Below are 18,967 nucleotides of genomic sequence, written 5' to 3'. Positions count from 1 at the left end.
TTTTTTTTTTTTTCCCTAGAGTGTCTTGGCTTTCCATGCCTGAAATACTCTCATGGGCTTTTCAGCCGGATCCGAATGCCTTAAGGGCTGATTCTGAGGCCAGAGTGCTGTTTAGGACATCCGCCATTCTATGAGTCTGATGTGCTGATACTTACTTTTACAGTCTCAAAATGCAACTCATTTATTAAAAGCCAAAGTACTTTAAATGAAGTGGTAAAATTTAGGCTGAAATGCATACAACATATTTTTAAAATTGTACCCATGATACAATTTTAATCCTGATAGTATTTTTCTCTGTGTATATTGCTTATAAATTGCAAATCACTTATGAATGGTCAGCAAGTTTTTGTCAGAAGATTCAAACACTCTGCAAACCTTGTATCTTTCCCCCAAAACTTTCTCCTTCTAATTGTAGTATTTTGCAGTGTCTAGTGCTATTATTATAACGAAGACATTTTTTTGAAATTCTTCTAAAATGAGAGGAAACTTTGTAGTATATTTAACATTATTCCAAATCATAATTTTTTTTACATGGAAAGTCTCCAAAACTGTGAATTTACCATGCCAAATTGTTATGGTCACTTGAAAGGTCTCCAGTGAAGTAGATAAAAGTCTGTCCTACATGTAAAGTGCTGTACTTAAGATGTATGATTTTCCTGGCTACATAAACTGTAAAACACAATGTTGTCAAAGCATGAGCCCTTTCTTCCAACGACCTAAATCTGACAGGGATCACAACACACACACACACACACACACACAAAGAGAGAGAGAACTGCAACACAGTGCACTCTGTAATGGCTCTCCTCCCTTCTTATGTACTCAAGACACTGAAGTCTCCCCTCTGTCTGCTCCTTACCCACAGCACTCAGCCAGCATTTCCCATTGCTAAAAACACTCCCTTTCAGTTCCCAGGCCTTCTTCCTTTCCCCTTTAGGAAACTTCTTGAACAGAGTAATCTAGACTTGCAATCTTTAATTTTTGTTCCCTCATTCTCTGTAGAGTCACCTTCAGTCAGACTCTGTCCCTACCACAACACCAAAAATATGAAGGTCAACAATGACTTCAACATAACAATTTCAGTGGTCACTTCTACTCATCTTACTGGACTTCTCAGTTGCATTTGAAACATGATTAATCCCTCCATTTTAAAACTTCCTTCATCTGATTCCTCCACTGCACTTCTTTATCCACTACTGGCTGTTCATCCTCACTTTTTCATAGGAAAAAATACAGAATATATGTCTGAATACCATGTGGTCTGACTCTTAGAAACCTGCAGGAAGGTGAAGAAGCTAAACTGAAAGCTTAGGGCTCACTTTTTACAATATTTTTTGTTTACTTTCTGGCCAACTGTTTTTAACCCTGCATGAATATTAGAATCATATGGGAGGCTGAAACCTTGGACCAAATCCATTTCAAGTTAATTATAATCTCTGAAATAAGGTCCAAAGTTGTATTTCACTTCCTCAAAAATAAAATTTGTCCTAAAGCTCTTACTCTAAATACCCAGATGTCTGGGTTGAGAATCCTAACCCTGGGTAATCCCATCTACATTAAACCCGGTACCCTAATCATTCACAAAATGCATCTTAGAGGGCTAGTGTTGTGGCATAGCAAGTAAAGCCATATTGTGATGCCAGCATCCATATATGTGCTGGTTTGAGTCCTGGCTGCTTCATTTCCAATTTATTTCCCTGATAATGGCCTGTAAAAAGTAGCTGAAGATGACCCAAGTGCTTGGACCATTGTACCCACATGGGAGACCAAGATGAAGCCTCCTTGCTTTGGTCTGGCTCAGCCCTGACCATTGCAGCCACTTGGGGAGTGAACTAGAGGATGGAAGATTCTCTCTCTCTCTCTCTCTCTATCTCTTCACCTCTGTAATTCTGATTTTCAAATATATGAACAAATCTCTAAAAACCACACACACATCTTACGACTGCAAACCTTTCTGAACTCCACCCACCTCTTTCCAACCACCTATTCCACATCACCATCTGTATAAGTAATGGGCATTTCAAATACAACATTTTCAAACCAAACTTAACTTTTCTCTAAGAACTAAACCCTGTTCTTCCCACAGTATTCTCATCTCAGTTAATGGCAATTCCATACTTTCAACTAGCCAGCCAAAAATTTGAAGTCATTTTTAACCCGTCTTTCTTTCACACTAAAATCTCGTTCTTCAGCAAACTTTGTTTTAACTCCAAAATACATTTGTATGCAACATCGCATCATATCCATCATGGCCACCCTGATCCAATCCCATTACTTCCCATGAGAATCAAGCCAAAGTCTCATAGTTGGTCTCCCTTCTTTGGCTCTTAGGTACCTGAACTCAGCTCTTAAAGGTAAAGTGCTGTTTAGAGATGGTAAGTCAGATAATGTCAACGATCTGCTCAAAATCTGCCACAAGCTTCCTCCTCCAAAATCAAAACATTACAATGAGTTGTTAGGCTCCTCATTATCTGTTCAGTTCATAAATATGTTTGATTTTAGAATAAGATATCTAGGCCGGCGCCATGGCTCAATAGGCTAATCCTCCACCTGTGGCGCCAGTACACCGGGTTCTAGTGCCGGTTGGGGCACCGGATTCTGTCCCGGTTGCCTCTCTTCCAGGCCAGCTCTCTGCTGTGGCCAGGGAGTGCAGTGGAGGATGGCCCAAGTGCTTGGGCCCTGCACCCCATGGGAGACCAGGAGAAGCACCTGGCTCCTGCCTTCGGTTCAGCGTGGTGCGCCAGCCGCGGCGGCCATTGGAGGGTGAACCAAAGGCAATAGGAAGACCTTTCTCTCTGTCTCTCTCACTGCCCACTCTGCCTGTCAAAAAAAAAAAAAAAAAAAAAACAGAATAAGATATCTAAATGTATCCAATCTCTATTGTTACCTCCAAGAATAACACAAGTGCTAACCAGATTTTGTTCTTTTTCTTAAAAACTTGGGGACGAGGAGGGAAATGATAATTTTGGTCAGATTTTTGAAGAAGCTCATAAAACCAAAAATGATCATAATCATGGTTTAGGTTATTATAGGTTAAGTCTTAACCTTTTCAAGCCATTGCTTATAACTATAATTCAAGGAAGCATAAATTTACTTTAAATATATTTTAAAACTAACCTACTGGCCTCAATTTCTCAGGATTTTGCAGTGGTTTTCATACTCACCTTTTCTATACTTCTAATTCTTTAACTGTTTGGTTATCTATTTATGTTTTATTTTTTATACTGCATTATGTGTGAAAGTTATGATTTAATTCAATTTAGGACCTTATAAATCTAAATTGCAAAAAACTACCACTGCTATCAATTTGTGGTCCCAAATACAACAGGCACAAGTTTGGAACTCAAAATTACATAGCCCTGTAAATCTCCACCATTCAAATGCAATTAATGCTCAATGAAAGAGGAAGAAGTGTGGACTCAAGAAAGGCTTTTTAGTCACCAAAGGTTACCTTTCCTTATCCCAGAGAAGTTACTCGGAAGTCTGAACCTCATCAGTCACAGAGCCTACAAAGAGCACAGCCTCTGGGGACCACAATTGTGCAAACGCTTCTCTTGTTCCTCAATCTTCTTGCTTTGACAATGTATGAATTTCACTTCATTCAGTGTACTGAATTCTACCACTTGTCTCCAAAGAAACTATATGCTGGCCTGTTAAGAAGGCAACATTACCGCCTTTTAGATTTTCAGACTTTGCAACTCACCTGGATGCCCTCCATCCAAATGGAAACATACTCAAATCTTACCATCTTAAAACAAAATAATACTCATGCAAACCAAACAAAACCTCGTTAACCCTTCACTTCCGCCCTGGACTTTGGTCTCACTGGAACTCCACAACCCACACCATTCTGTGTTCTCCATAAAAATGACTCTTAATAAAATGACCAAAGGACAATCACATTGTTGAATCTGGTAGAATTATTCTGCATTCTTTTTACTGAACCTGTCAACAAGATCAGGTGCACTTTGGTATGGTCCTCTTCTTCAAACACTCTTCCCCAGGGTAAGTGTGTGGTCCAGCAGTTAAGATGCTATTTGGGATGCCTGCATCCCATATTAGAGTGTCTGGGTTTGTATCCTGGCTCCATTTCTGATTCTGGATTCCTGCTAATGTGCACCCTAGGAGGCAGTAAATAATGGTTCAAGTACTTAGGTTCCTGTCACCCATGTGGGAAACCCAGATTTGTTTCAGTTTGATTCATGCCTAGATATTGCAGGCATTTTGGATGATGAACTAGCAGATAGGTGACCAGTCTGTCTCTATCTCTCTGCCTTTCAGATAAAATGGAAATAAATAAATTAAAATTTAAGAAAAAAATCCTCCCCTCTCCTTCATGACATTATATTCTCCAGTTTATTTCTTTTTTCACTGTTCTTACTGTTTCTTCTATAAGCATTCTGATCTCTCATCCAGGCTATATTATCTGTGCAGCCTTTCTCTAACTTACTCTCTATCTGACCTCGCCTCTGGAGAAACATCTGAAGTTTCCATGGGACTGTCTCCAAACTCAAGCTGAACTCACACTCCCATCCCATCAAACTGGCCAGCCCCCAGTGATTCCCTGAGTCACTTTGTTCTCAGACATCTGACCTTTTCTTTCAAATCTCTACTTAAGAAAGCTCATCCAGATTCTCAGTTATAAATCTCTCCAGTTTGAGAACAAAAGCAAGTGTGCTTGGTTCTAACTCCTCACAAGCCCCAGTTGTGTATATCCAAACGCATTTTGGAATTCTCCTCTTGTACAATGTTTTATCATTTCAAATTGAACAATTCTAAAGCTCAGCTCACAGAGTGGACCTTTGGCTCAGTCACTGAGATACCACTTGGGATGCCCATATCCCATATCAGAGTGCCTGGGTTAAAGTCTTGCTTCTGCTTCTGATCCAGTGTCCTGAAAATGCATACTCCAGATGTAGCCAGTGATGGTCCAAGCACTTGAGCCCTGTCCCCACATGGAAGACCCAGATTGAGTTCCTGGCTCCTAGTTTCAGCCTGGCACACCTGGTTGTTGTGGGATGTGAGGAGTGAACCAGTGGATGGGAAGTCTCTCTGTGTCTCTTTCTGTTTTTCAAATAAAAAAAAAAAATCAAAATTCAACTGATGATCAGTTCCAAACTATATTCAGACATTGTTTCTGATTTTTATTCATTTTTCCATCAAATTGAATTGGGAAGTTAGTGGCATTCCTGTTCAGAAGGCATATCAAATTGCTGTTTGAATTTATTCCAAAGTTAGGCCTCGTCCAGGACTCTACATCTAATCCCAAATCTTTACAAAAAAATTCAGGTCCTTTACTGTCTAGAGTTGGCACAACACTTGGGGTTGAAAGTAAGCTTTGGGCTCCAGCTTGTCTGTTATAGTACCTATATTGTGCTATTTGAGATTTAAAAAATACTCAAATGTTCATTATTGTCTTTTAAAAACCATAAAAACCTTGGTGTAGTAATAAGGTCATAAAGTTTGTTCAAATCTTTCCATTTAGTTTATTATTCTGAAGCTCAGTTTCTAAATAGCCTCTTCACTTAACCACCCACACCCCAGAGCTTCCTGGCCATTATATCTGTATCTCCATTGTTTTATTTCCTCCCCACCCATCTCCTCAGTAAATGCTAAACTAATCTAAATCATTCAAACAGTGGCCTCAGATAGCTTGTTTGCAAAATCAGAAAACAGAAAGTGAAGGAGGTGAAGTTCATATGTAACTGACAGCTTCTATCTTTTCTCTAAGATGGGCACAAAACTGTTGCTTGTTATAAAAGCAGAACTTGAGACTTGAGGTATATTTTGATTTGTCACTATATTTGAAGCTCAAATTATATATATTTCAGAACCTTGTAAAAATCTTTTCTTTCCTCCTTATCAAATAGATGAATATGAGAGTACAAATTACACTGCAACCCTAAACACTAAGAAGTATATTTAAATGTTGGCCCTACAGAAACACTTACAAATACTATATGTTATAATTTTTAAATAACATATAATTAAGGGGCCAACGTTGTGGTATAGTTGGGTTAAGCCTCCACCTGTGACGCTGTCATCCCAGATCAAGTCCCCACTGTTCCACTTCCCATCTAGCTCCCAACTAATGTGCCTGGAAAAGCAGTTGAAGATGGCCCAAGTGCTTGGGACACTGTACTAGAAGAAGCTCCTGGCTCCTAGCTTTGGCCTGGCCCAGCCCTAGCCACTGCGCCATTTGGGGTATGAATCAGCTGATGGAAGATACCCCTTACCCTCTCTCTCTCCTCCTCCTCCTCCTCTTCTTTCTCCTCTCCTCTCCTCTCCTCTCCTCTCCTCTCCTCTCTCTGCAATTCTGCCTTTGAAATAAAAAAAAATCATTAAATACTTCAAGTAAACAAAAATCAATGATTTATAGGTGCTGAATGATTTATAGTTCAACATAGTCAGCTATGATGATGCCTAGTCGACACACACACACACAAACATGCACCCGTCCCCGTTGTTCCATTTAGTATGTTGGCTAAGCAACAGAATACATTAAAATCTCATTTTTTTCAAAGGACTAGAAAATATTGCATTGGAAGGCAGAATTCTCAACCCTTCTCCCACACCATTATTCTGACATGGAATGGAAGGCATTGAGCCTGAGAAAACAGAGTAAAACAAACAAAACATCATCCAAACAAGTTAAGTATTTTGAGGTATGCAGTGACATATCTTCCCAAAGTCACAGAAAATTTGTTTCTGGAGGCTCTGATTATATCACTTTGGTCATTTAATGAAGTCCTATTATTATGTTTCCCTAAAAAAAACTAGGACTACATTTTTACAATTATAGGGAAAACTGAGTTTTTTTTTTTTTAATGGGAAGAAATAAATATAAGATTTTACAACACCACTGAAATTAAGAACAAACAACTCAATTTCATTTTTACCTTGCTGTTTTTCTAGTTTCAGGATTTGGGACAGTGAAGTTGTTAACTATATGGAATAATGAGAAAACTTGATGAAGTTTGGAGGCAAGAGCTCTGAGTTCTAATCCCAGCTCTGCTGTTTCTTTTTCTATATTTCCTTTAGCTCAAATATTTGCACTTCTTTTGATGTCTTCACATTCTCCCCCCTGAGGATTTGAGTCATTCCTTTCAACCACAATGTCTACGGAATGTTAAAGAACAAGTATCCAAGTTCTCCAGGTTTCAACCCTTACTCACTTGAACACTCATTGAATGCATATAACCACGCACTAGACTGTAAGCTTGAAATCATAAGAAGAGCAAGACAGAGTCTTTTCATTCAGTGAGATCAATGTTTAGCACAGGAAATAGAGTTAAAGAGATAAACTTTAGCACAGTTTGTTTATCAAAAGTGCTGTGGAGATCCAAAAGAAGGGCAGTTAGCCCAAATGAGGCATCAGGAGATGCCAAAGATAAGTTCTGAAAAAAATGTGCAGAGGTCAAGAAAGCAAAACAAGTGAGAAGGACATTCCAGGCTCACAGAAGAGAAGCAGAGGCACTGAGTTGTGTTGTCTTATCACCTGTGCAGGGACTTTGATGCACTGTAGTAAAGGTACAATTCTAAGCAAGGAGCTGAGTTGGAGTTTGCAGGTGCAGAAGAGGGAAAGGGCTACAACAAGGTTAAGGAAAGATCCTTCTGCTGTTTCACCATGATTCTCAAGGAGGAGCAGGGAGGTCCTCTCTGAATCACCTGGTTAGCACCTCATTTGAAAACTGTGTAGCCTACCCAGGCTGAGGCCTATAGAATCCTGGTTGTTCTCCTACTGGTAGGCATATGTCCTTCCTCTCTGGTATATTGTGAAAAATTCCTACACTGTGAATACAAGGAAAAAATGCACCAAAAAGTGGAAGAGATGCCTACAATGAAGATGAAGAAAAGTTATAGATGTCAGAAGCTGAGTGAAGAGTTTAGAGAGAAAAGAACCAGTAAAATAGGATTGGACTTCAGTCCATCCATAGGAGCAAACGCTCTTATGCACGGGTGCAAATGGAGAGCTCGTTGGCATCCAGAGCTCAACAAATCTAAAACCAATTCCCTATTTACTTATAGTAATGGGTCTTTACTAAGGCAGCAGGAGTGCAGGTACATCATGTATCACACGTTTCCTACAAGCATGAAGGTACTCGTCCTACATCTACAGAACAGCAACCATGGAAATACAGTACTATAGCAAGAAAAGAAAACAGAATTTTTCTAACAAGTAGATATGGGATATAAAATAGTGTCTTCCCGAGAAGTGCTATAGCTCTGACCTACCATTTTGGAAGAATAGGGCATCCCAGGCTGCCTAACAACTGGTCCTTTCCCACCTTCCCAGTTTCACTTCTCCTAATTCAGGTTCTGTGAAGAGAACACATGAATTTATAAAGCTCTCCAGCCTTGCGTGCCACTGTGCACCCTCAGTTCTCTAACCTAACGGTGCCTCATGTTTCAGGTCCCCATCCAGGCACTGCATTTTCCAGGAAGCTGATATTCCTGACTCCTCGGTGATCCTGTATAGTGATGAGCTAACAGCAGCTGATACTTATCTACTACTTCTTCTAGACCAGCCTGTGCTCCAAGTACTGAATAGCATCCATGTAATTCTTCCTAACAATCCTAAAAGGAAGGCACTAATAATATTCCCATTTTACAGATAAGACAGAGTCACAAAAAGGTTAAGTAATCTGCCCCAAGAAACTGTTCAGTAGGAAAGCCAACAATGAACCCAAGAAGACTGGTCCTGGAGTCCATGCCCTCCACGTGATCAAAAATGAGATGATCTTAGTTACATAAATCATGCTCTTCATTGTCTTATTCAGTATTTGTGATCAGTGATATACTAGGATTGGGTATGTATCTCTATAAATACTCAATGTATAGTATCAAGTATTGAATATAAATTAACATCAAATATTCCTAAAATGAATACTTTTTTAAAAAACTTTTTGTTACAACTTAATTTTTTATAAAAATATATAGCTGTAGCTAAAATACATTGGGATTTATCATTCCTCTGATAAGAGAAATGTCTTGGAACCTAATGAAAACCCCTGGCAATTTGAGCATTATATGATACTAAATTATACCATAATTATTTCAAAGGTCAAGAATTTTACACATTTAGTCTTAAAACTCTCCACCCAGGTGAGGCAATCAGAAAATGAAAGTATGTATGAAAATATTTAATTATACAAAACAAGTAGAAATCTATTAATTTAATAACATTTAAATAAAGTGTGCAATACTTTCCCACATGGGTATTTTTTTTCTTCTGTTGTAAAAAAATGAACTTTTTAAAAGAGAATTCTTTTAAGTGACTATGAGCACATATTTTACTTTCCAATTCTAGTTTCAAGGAAGATTACGACACATTGGTTTGAAATGAAGTGGCAGGTAAAACTGCTGCCTGCCACCGACATTCCATATGGGCACAATTCAAGACCCAGCTGCTCCACTTCCCATCCTGATCCCCACTAATGCACTTGGGAAAGCAGCTGAAGACGGTCCCAGTTTTTGGACCCCTGAACCCAGGTGGGAGACCCGGAAGAAGCTCCTAGCTCCTGACTTATACCCGGCCCAGCCCTGGCCATAGTAGCCATCTTTCAAGTGAACCAGCGGATGGATGGTCTGTCTCTGTCTCTCTCTCTCTCTCTGTATCTCTCTCTCTCACTCACTTACTCTACCTTTCAAATAAATCTCATAAAAAAGAAAATATGTGCCTAGAAAAAGGAACCAAGTACTGTAACACTTGCTAACTCATAAGAAACTCCTTAGAGCTATTATGTTGGGCATGACTGTACATTTGAAAAAACAAAACCAAAAACCTGGCTTAGACTCAGTCTAGCCCTATTAGAATTTATGGATGAGTAGGGAAGAAAAATGAAACAAGAGGACAGATGAGCGTTGTTTTCCAAACTTTCATAAGAAGGACTTCAAGAAGCAAATGTTTACTAATAGGAAGAGCCTTTCTAATCCACACCTGTTAACATCAGTAATATCCAATGCAATGATGGAATGGGTAGCAAACTATTGTTTTCTCAGAGATCCCTAATGAGACAAATGGCACAATACAGTGGTTAGCAGCATGTTCTACAAAGACAGAGCATTTGTTCTTGTATCTCAATTTTACCACGCATGGACCAGTTGATTTTGTTTGTTTCAGTTCACCTCTCTCTGCTTCTGTTTCCACATTTATCATTATATCAATACACACAGTTCATGGAATGACAGTGTTGTTGGGAGGATCAGTGAGTTCATGTGAGCAAAGCAGACAGAGCAGGGCCTAGTCCATAGAAGACATTTTCTAACTACATGAATTGATGCATCCTAAGAGACTGGAGATGGGCATCTGGCCTACTGGTTAAGACGTCACATGGGATGCCCCCATCCCATATGGCAGGGCCAAGATTCAAGTTCTGGTTCTGCTCTCCATTCTAGCTTTCTTCTAATGCAAACGCTGGGAGGCAGCAAGGAAAGGCTCCTGCCACCAAGTGGGACACCCAGATGGAGGTCCCTGGCTCCCAGCCTCAGCCTGGTTCAGCCCTAACCATCACAGGCAACTGGAGAGAGAACCAGCATGTGGGACGTCTCTCTCTCTCTCTCTCTCTCTCTCTCTCTCTCTCTCTCTTTCTCTCTTTCTCTCTACCTCTATCTCTATGTCTCTCTATCTCTCTCCCCACCTCTCAAATAATAAGAATCAACAATTTAAAGAAATACAAGGCTATTTAGATGCAGGCCTCATGTAGCCCATGGTTAAAGAAAGACATTAAAACATTTCATCAACCCACACACTCAATTATGCAGCTGGTTCACTCCTTACCTCTGTGTTCAATGAACCCACCTCTTAGCAGTGTTTTGCAATCTGGTCAGCAGAGGCCCTTAGTGCACTTAAGGGAACACTATGAAGTAAACATTTAATTCCATCATCTGAACCAGAAAGATTCCCTTTCAGCTTGTCTATATTATTTATGTGCAATACAAAAATCACAACCACAAGCGCCATGTATCCAGAAAGAATACAACTATCAAAATGAGCATGGTTAGCTGTTTTGAGGTTTTCAGTTAATAGACTTTGCCAACTATTTGAACATTTGCTATTAAAGAAGAAGGAGTCATTGATGGAGACTTAAGAAAAATACGGAATAGAAAAACATAAAACTAAGAAAAGTCTAGATACTAAATCCCATCATTGTTATTGCTTTTTTCAAAACTATGTTCTACCTATTTTATTCATGCAACAAAGCAAGTCTATTGAAGACTCTTCTGATATACAGGTCTCTAGAAACCCAGCAGCTATCCATCTCACCAAAATTGTTTCTGCCACTTTCCCCTTCTACTCGTGAGGTTTTAGATTTCACCTCAATTCATTCTGCAGACCAAGAGACTTGCTATGAGGCTGAAGCAGCTGTGCTGTATGAAGAGAACTACAGAATCTCTGAGCCAAACATAACTTTTAAGAATAATCTAATACATACCCTTAATTTTATAAAACAAGTGGCCCAGAGAAATCAAGTCCCCCAGCCAGCAAGTAGCAGAGTTGAGAATTTTTTTTTAATTTTTAATTATTAGTTCAGTGTGTTTTTATCTTTTTACTATACTACATTGTCAGTGAATAAACAACTTCAAAACTGAAAGAAGAAACAATGAAATTTTAGGGCATAAATTTATATAATGAAAAAAATTGTAGCAATCCAAATATGGACAAACAGGAAACAAGAAAAGGGGTATTTTAATTTAGATTCAAGTACCAGAATACAAGAAACCCACATGGGCAGGGCACTGGTGAAAACACTCGTATCTCACATCAGAGTGCCTTAGTTCAGTTCCTGACTCCAGCTTCCTACTAATGCAGACCATGCGAATCAGCAATGATGGTTCACGTGATCAGGTCCCTGACACCCACACGGGAGAGCTGGATTGAGTTCCTGGCTTCAGGAAGTCTCTGGCATTTGGGGAATAAGTGCCGGGGGGGGGGGGGGACAAAAAATATGGATCTCTCTCTCTCTCTCCCACCCATCTTAAAAAATGTTAAGTTTTAAAAATGAAAAACCGAAACCTACAATAGATAATGCTATGGCCTAATGGAGAATACACAGATCACAGGATTCAATCAGCATATCTAGACATTTTCATTTGTATTTCGTATTTCTCATGACTCCAACACAAACTGAACTGCACTTTGTAATAAGCAGATTACAAAGGACTTCATTTATCCAGATCTGTGTGATAACTTAAGTGTACAGGTGAAAAGGAAGGACAGAAAATGTGGAACTATATTTCATTCAAATGATGTTGGTTTTCTTCCTTGCACATATGTTACTTATGAAGCTGTATTCTTACATTAGAAACCAGCTATGCTATTAAAAGCAAGCAATAACGAATATTTTTATAAAAATTCCATACAACCTATTTCAAATTGGATTGATATGCAAATGCTACCATTCTTTAATATTAAAATAAGTAAATATCCAATGGAAAATAAGAGGTTAGGGATGTAATAAGTAAATTCAAATGTATAAAACAAGTAGATTTCAATTGCATTCAATTATTTCACCCAATCACCCAGAAGCGAAGATCCTCTAAAGAAAATTGCATTGCCTACCCAACTCCTTGGAGAGCCAGTTTAGTTATCAGCCTACCTATACTTCAGAGATGACCAAGGAGCTTACATGTCAAACTCATTTTAAAGTGTCAATCATGTCCCTTTCAATCTAATTAGTTTGGAAAGTAGTGTCACTGACCTGGAACTATGCAGACCATTTATTATCATATCATTTGATCATCCTAACATTTTACCTTAGTTGAGTTTGAGACACCTGTAGCCAAAATGTAATATTCTTTCTACTACTCATTACTGGTAACTCTCAATACAATTTCCTATTTACAACTCAATTTCTCTCTATGAATAAGCATGGCCAACTTCACACAGGCATGCCACAGAACTTCCTTTATTTAACATTTCATGGCAATTAAAACCACTAAAGGGAATATATATACACACATATATAACATTCAACATTTTACATTCCCAAGAACTGCTTAAGGGGAAAAGGAGGAAGAGCAATAGATATGCTCGGAGAAATTTGGAACCCTAAATATGTGGGGTGGCAGGGAGTGGATAACATAAAATAACGAACCATATAAAAATATCTATAGAGTTCATTATCATCACTTGGGTTTGTTTTATAATGCAAACTTTCTCAAGTTCATAGTATTTAACCTGATTTTTACCAAGGGCAGAATGAGACAGAGAACTGAATAAAAGCAGTGACTTGTTCTCCACAAGTCTGAGTATACAGCTAAGGGCCCACAGGGAGGAACTAATAGTGGCTAGACTAGAGTGAGGTCAGACTGGGTGAGGCTCCACACAGCACAGGGTCTGGAAGGTGATGGTCAGTCCAGCAACAAAGATCACCTGGCCCAGTCTCTAGCAAGATCAAGAAAAGTATCCCATCTTTTTCTTATGTTGGCTTTGCATATTTAAGAACTGATTTGCAAGACAAAAATACAAGCAGGTAATCTTATCTCAAACTATAGACTAGCATATTGCATGCGGGAGGGAACAAGTACTCAAGCTCAGATGTGCCACCAAAATGTTGTATTCATATTTTTAAATGTGGCATTAAAAAAAAGCACAGCAGCTATATTTAAAGTACTGACTATTCCCTCTAGAAGACGACAATCTAAAAAACCAGGATGTCAGCTGCCAATACCTCTTTTCTACCCCGTGCTTTCCATTGGGGAAGTTAAGCTGCCTTCTACCAAAATTCCTGTTTGTCTGAAGGGTAAGCAAGATTTCTTCAACTATGTGTGCTTGATCAAATCATTACTGGTGAATACGATTTTTACATCGGACCAAATAAAGTATGCATATAACTCACACTTACCTTCAGGTGAAGAGCCTGTCTTTTGGGAGAAGACAGCATTTACTTTGCTCTTCTTACTGATATCGCTGTTTACAGACAAGCTGGATTGAATTTTTCTATGCATCTTTTGAGAAACAGGTGCTGAAAGTTTGCGATTATCTGCAGATACATGTTTGGCCCCGTGGTGAATTCCACCTCCATTGCTCAGACCTGTGTGGCCACCGTTCCTTATCTTGCCAAGTTCCTCCTCACTTGGTTCCTGTGCGGAAGGTTGAAGCTGTGGTAAGCGCTGAGGTTGGGCTAAATTAGGAAAGAAAAAAAAATGAAAAGACATTCAGTAATTTCAGTAATGGAAATTTAGATTTTCCCCATAATTCTAAAACTGAAGAGGGGAAAAAAGAGAAAGAGGGAGAATAGATGGACAAAGAGAAAGAATAACTACTGAAAGTTAGAAGAGGAGCAGGTCATCAAACGTGGTTTTATACAAGTATATCATAAAACAGGGTACAGAAACACTGGTTTTGGTATTTTAAAAAGAAATTTAAGTTTGAAACCTGAGAAACTAACAAAATGTTTCTTGTTTTATACATGCTGGGCCCTCTTTTCAGTGCTGTAAGCACAACAATATTATCTCTATACTCCTAATAATGATAGACTACTCGACTATCTTTTTGAAACAAAGGGAAAGGAATAACGAATTTAGCTATCCAAAGCTGAATTGGTACAATACAGAAAGAACTGTGGCTCTTTTAAATTCTATTTTAAATCCTGCCTGGAGAAGTAAATATTTTCTCTAAATGTTCCTTTATAACAAAAAAAAACCCACACAATTTACGGAAAGTGAGGGGAAATGAGAAATTATTTCAACTGATAAACATAGCTACCAAAATCAACTGTCAGTAATTTTGTAAACACTCCTGTTTTGGTCAAGAGCAAGCAAGGACTGCTGCCTTTCACCCATCTTAGACAACATTACACTGGAGATCCTAGTGAAACCAATAAACAAAGAGAAAAAGTGGGTCTGAGCTCTGGAAAGAAAGAGTAGGATTCTGAGGTGTGCACAGATTATAATATTCTTTAAAAACTAATATACAAATCCTCAAAGACTAAGAATGTAGCAAAATATAAGCAGGATCAATCATATAAAATCAACAATTATTCTCACATGCCAACAGTAACTGAATAACAAATATAGAAGGAAAATAAAAGCTTCACAATAGCAAAAAAGGAAAAATAAAACAGTAACTAGGAATTAAACTAAGAAAATATGGGCAGAGATTTTATGGGAAGGATGACAAAACATTAACTAAAGGGTGTAAAGAAATCCAAATAAATGGAGAAAGTATGCATTTGTTGATTCTGTTAATATATTTATTCTTTCCAACTTACTTAAATAAAATATTTCCCACATTTCCAACAAGCTTGTTTATGGAACTGGAAAAGCTGGTAAAAACATTTATAAGGAAGAATAATCAAGACTCACTAAGGAAATTTTAAGGAACAAGAAGAGTTTTGGGACTTGGCTTGCTGGACATGAAATCTAATTATAAAAGTACAGTAACTAAAGCAGTGTGGTGTTGGACTAGACAGACATATGAGCCAACAGAACAGTAGAGTCCCAAGTAGGTAGGTCTGTTCATATATATGCATGTGTAACTCATACATGTAAATTCCAGGTATATTAAATGTCTCTACATGAAAAGCAAACATTTTCATTTGGGGCTGGTGTTGTGGCACAGTAGGTTGTAAACCCTCATTCCATGTGAGTGCTGGTTTGAGTCCCCACTGCTCCACTTCTGATCCAGCTCCCTGCTAATGCACTGGGAATTCAGGGGAAGATGGCCCAGTACTTGGGACTCTGTCACCCACGTGGGAGACCCAGATGGAGTTCTGGGCTCCTGGCTTCAGCCTAGCCCAGCTACACAGTCGTGGCCATTTGGAGAATGAACCAGTGGATGGAAGATACCTCTCGCTTATTGTTTCTCCCTCTATTTCTGTAACTCTGCCTTTTAGATAAAATAAGTAAATCTTTTGTAAGAATTATGTTGTGGGGGCCAGCAGTGTGGTGTAAGATGATACCAGCATCCTAAATGAGTGCTGGTTTCTATCCTGGCTGCTCCATTTCCAGGTAACTCAAAGTACTGGGGGCCGGCACTGTGGCATGGTGTGTAGGGCCACTGCCTGCAGGGCCGGCATCCCATATGGGTGCCTGTTCAAGTCTCAGCTGCTCCACTTCTCTACTATGGTCTGGGAAAGCATTGGAAGATGGACAAGTCCTTGGGTCCCTGCACCAGCGTGGGAGACCGGGAAGAAGCTCCTGGCTCCTGGCTCCTGGCTTCAGATTGACACAGCTCTGGCCATTGCGGTCATTTGGGGAGTGAACTCTCTCTCTCTCTCTCTCTCTCTCTCTCTCTCCCCCTCTGTCTTTCTGTCTCTCTCTGCCTCTCCTCTCTCTGTGTAACTCTTACAAATAAATAAATGAATCCTTAATAAAAATAAAAGGTATCAAATGTAAAGTTGACACAGTTATGCTTGGTATTGATAAATGTCTCAAAGGGACTGATTATTCAGTTTGGGGACTAGCTAAGACTTGGTATCAATTTTTAACAAAGAGACAATTTGTATTTGAGTAAGTCTTCACCACAAGATTGCTTTCAGTTCTTATTCACATAGTCTCTATATCTTCAAAAAGAACATTCTAACATATCAAAATACCCTACTCCTGAATGTGCATATTTCAAGAAAAGGAACTAATTCAATTAGTTCACTTGACAAAAAACAAACAAACAAAAAACAAAACAAAACAAAAAACACATGGTTTCATATCAAGTCTATCAACATTAAAACCTGAGTTACCAAATTAAAACATGAAAAATCTCTTACAGTCTTTTGGTTCCCTTGTGAAAAATAATTCTCCATAAGGCAAGATTCAGAAATACCTAAAAAAATGGTCATAAAATAGTTGTTCTCCTACATTTGCAAGAAAAGGAAAAATAGAAAAGGTCACTTCTCCATTGAGCAACTGTGTCTACCCATCTCATAACTAAAATCTACAATCAAGGCATCTTAAAAGGAGATCTATTTCTTATGGTTGTGCAGTCACTTGATTTGAAGATTAATTTGCTGCTCCTGCAACTTCTTGTATCAACTAGAATGACATTTTAATGACTGCTGTTGAATTTAAAGCTAGTTATGCATATGTATTTAAAAGGATGCCAAAGAAGACAGTTAAGTCTAATTTGATGTTCTTTTCAGGGCACTTTCTAGTAATCTCACCAAATAAATGGGATGTTTGGAGCCACTTTCTCTCTGAAAAGAATAATTCAAGATTTATGAGAGCTTGGTTAATTCAAATTGTCATTGGTCAATGCCGCAAAGACTTCTTATCCATCAAAAGCATCCTGCCATATTCTATAACCCAAGGTAAATTTATAATTACTATGGAATTGCTATGCATGCTCAATAAACAAAAATACACATGGTAGAATACAACTGTGTCCTGCCACCAAATTATAAATTTGACAGATCTGACCTTTTGCTACTATCAAAATTGACTATTTGCAAATTACCAGGTATGGTGGCAGTGATAGTCTAACATATTCTTAATGATTAAGCTACATTTCAACCTTCAGCATGATATTTATTTCGTTTGGAAGATAAATGATAGTACATTACTTTTGCTTCACTCTTACCTAGTTATTGTTGCTATAGTTTGTATCATGGTCAGGAAGTCAAGTATTATTTCTTCACTCTAATTTTTAACATCAAAACAATTTAATTTTATGATTTTTCTCATGTGCAGTTTTACATAAATAAGATCAAAAGTGGATATGCCCTAGGTATATGAGTTATTTTAATCAACATAACATTTAGCATTGTTGATCATTTTTATTCATATGACTTCCATCTTAAGATTAAATTATTATTAAAATCAATTAGGAAATATGATCTTATTTTCAAAAAAAAAGAAACAAAAGCACCAGACTGATTATACCACAACTACGTGGTTTTTCCTTATTGTGTAAAAGTTGTGTATGGCTTTAAAAAAAAAAAAAAACAAAACAGCACGCTAATATGGGAATGACACAATGCTTCTTAAAACACAAGTGATGCCTAGGGACCCTCACTCTCCCTTTAATGATCCACTGCTCTCATTCAGCTGTCTTTCTTTTTTCAAATCTTTACATATGTGACAGCTCTCAAAAGTAGACCATAGACCATCTGGCATTTTCAGAGGTGTGACTTGTGCAAATTCAGCTCTATTGGGAGCACACTGCTATCTTCTGCCTGCGTTATAAAGGGACAATAGAATGTAGAACTTATGAGTTGTTTTGAATTATTCATTTTTTTGCCTGTATATTCAAGAAATTTTACAAACTCTGCATTTTGTACTACATAATCACATGCGTTAAAGGTACAAAGAAACTTTTTGACACCTCTTTTCTACAGAAAGCTGGCATTTTGTTTGATATGTGAACATTCAGCATCTGTTATATCATTCTAAACAGGATGGGTGCTTCTACAAAAGACCCCATTTTAAATTTACTCTATATGAGCAAAAAAATGTATTCTTGATATTCAGTAACAAATGCAATACACATCAAAATTTCAAATACCAGTTATAAGAACATTCAGCATCTTCAAACCTGGATAGCACTGGTCACCCGCTTACCATATGTGTAGGGATTTTTTTTTAATCATTGCTCACACAATGCAGCATGACTGTAATTTTAACATCCATGATGAATAGTTACAAATGTCTTAAGAAATACTGTGCTTTCTAGGTTCAAATGTTTTCAATCAGGAAGGAAACCAATAGAATTAGGTCTAGTGATTTTCAATAAGAATAATAAATATGGGCGTAAATGAATCAATAGCATGGACTTCTTTTGATAATTTTTTTAAGCTGGGTGATATTGTAGCTAGTAGTAACTACACTTGAAATGACAGCTGCTGTAGTAGTAATATAAAGCAACATTTTGCTATAGCATATAATCTATTAGCATGTACAAATCATCTCCAGTCACTGGTCTCTTTATACAAGTCAGATTTAATAAAATTACAAAAGATTTCTCATACCGTTTAGTTTAAATGGTTGTTGTACACATAAAAATATCAAAATTAAATGCTTAGGATTTAAA

The 18,967-nt window shown here is 38.0% G+C and overlaps 1 protein-coding gene across 3 annotated transcripts in view; it reads right to left on the bottom strand.

The window, feature by feature from the left end:
- Positions 1 to 18,967, bottom strand: part of MDFIC (MyoD family inhibitor domain containing) — a 100,819-nt gene that overhangs the window by 23,073 nt on the left and 58,779 nt on the right. For 2 of the 3 annotated variants that reach the window (XM_008258188.5, NM_001171407.1), the window contains 1 exon segment: positions 13,848 to 14,126. In XM_008258188.5, the coding sequence (XP_008256410.3) occupies positions 13,848 to 14,126 (279 nt within the window). 3 annotated transcript variants of the gene reach the window in all.

This window comes from Oryctolagus cuniculus, chromosome 3, assembly GCF_051225735.1.
Source record: "Oryctolagus cuniculus isolate XC-2025 breed Fujian yellow rabbit chromosome 3, ASM5122573v1, whole genome shotgun sequence".
NCBI lineage: Eukaryota > Metazoa > Chordata > Mammalia > Lagomorpha > Leporidae > Oryctolagus > Oryctolagus cuniculus.
This window is presented reverse-complemented; position numbering and strand designations above follow the sequence as displayed.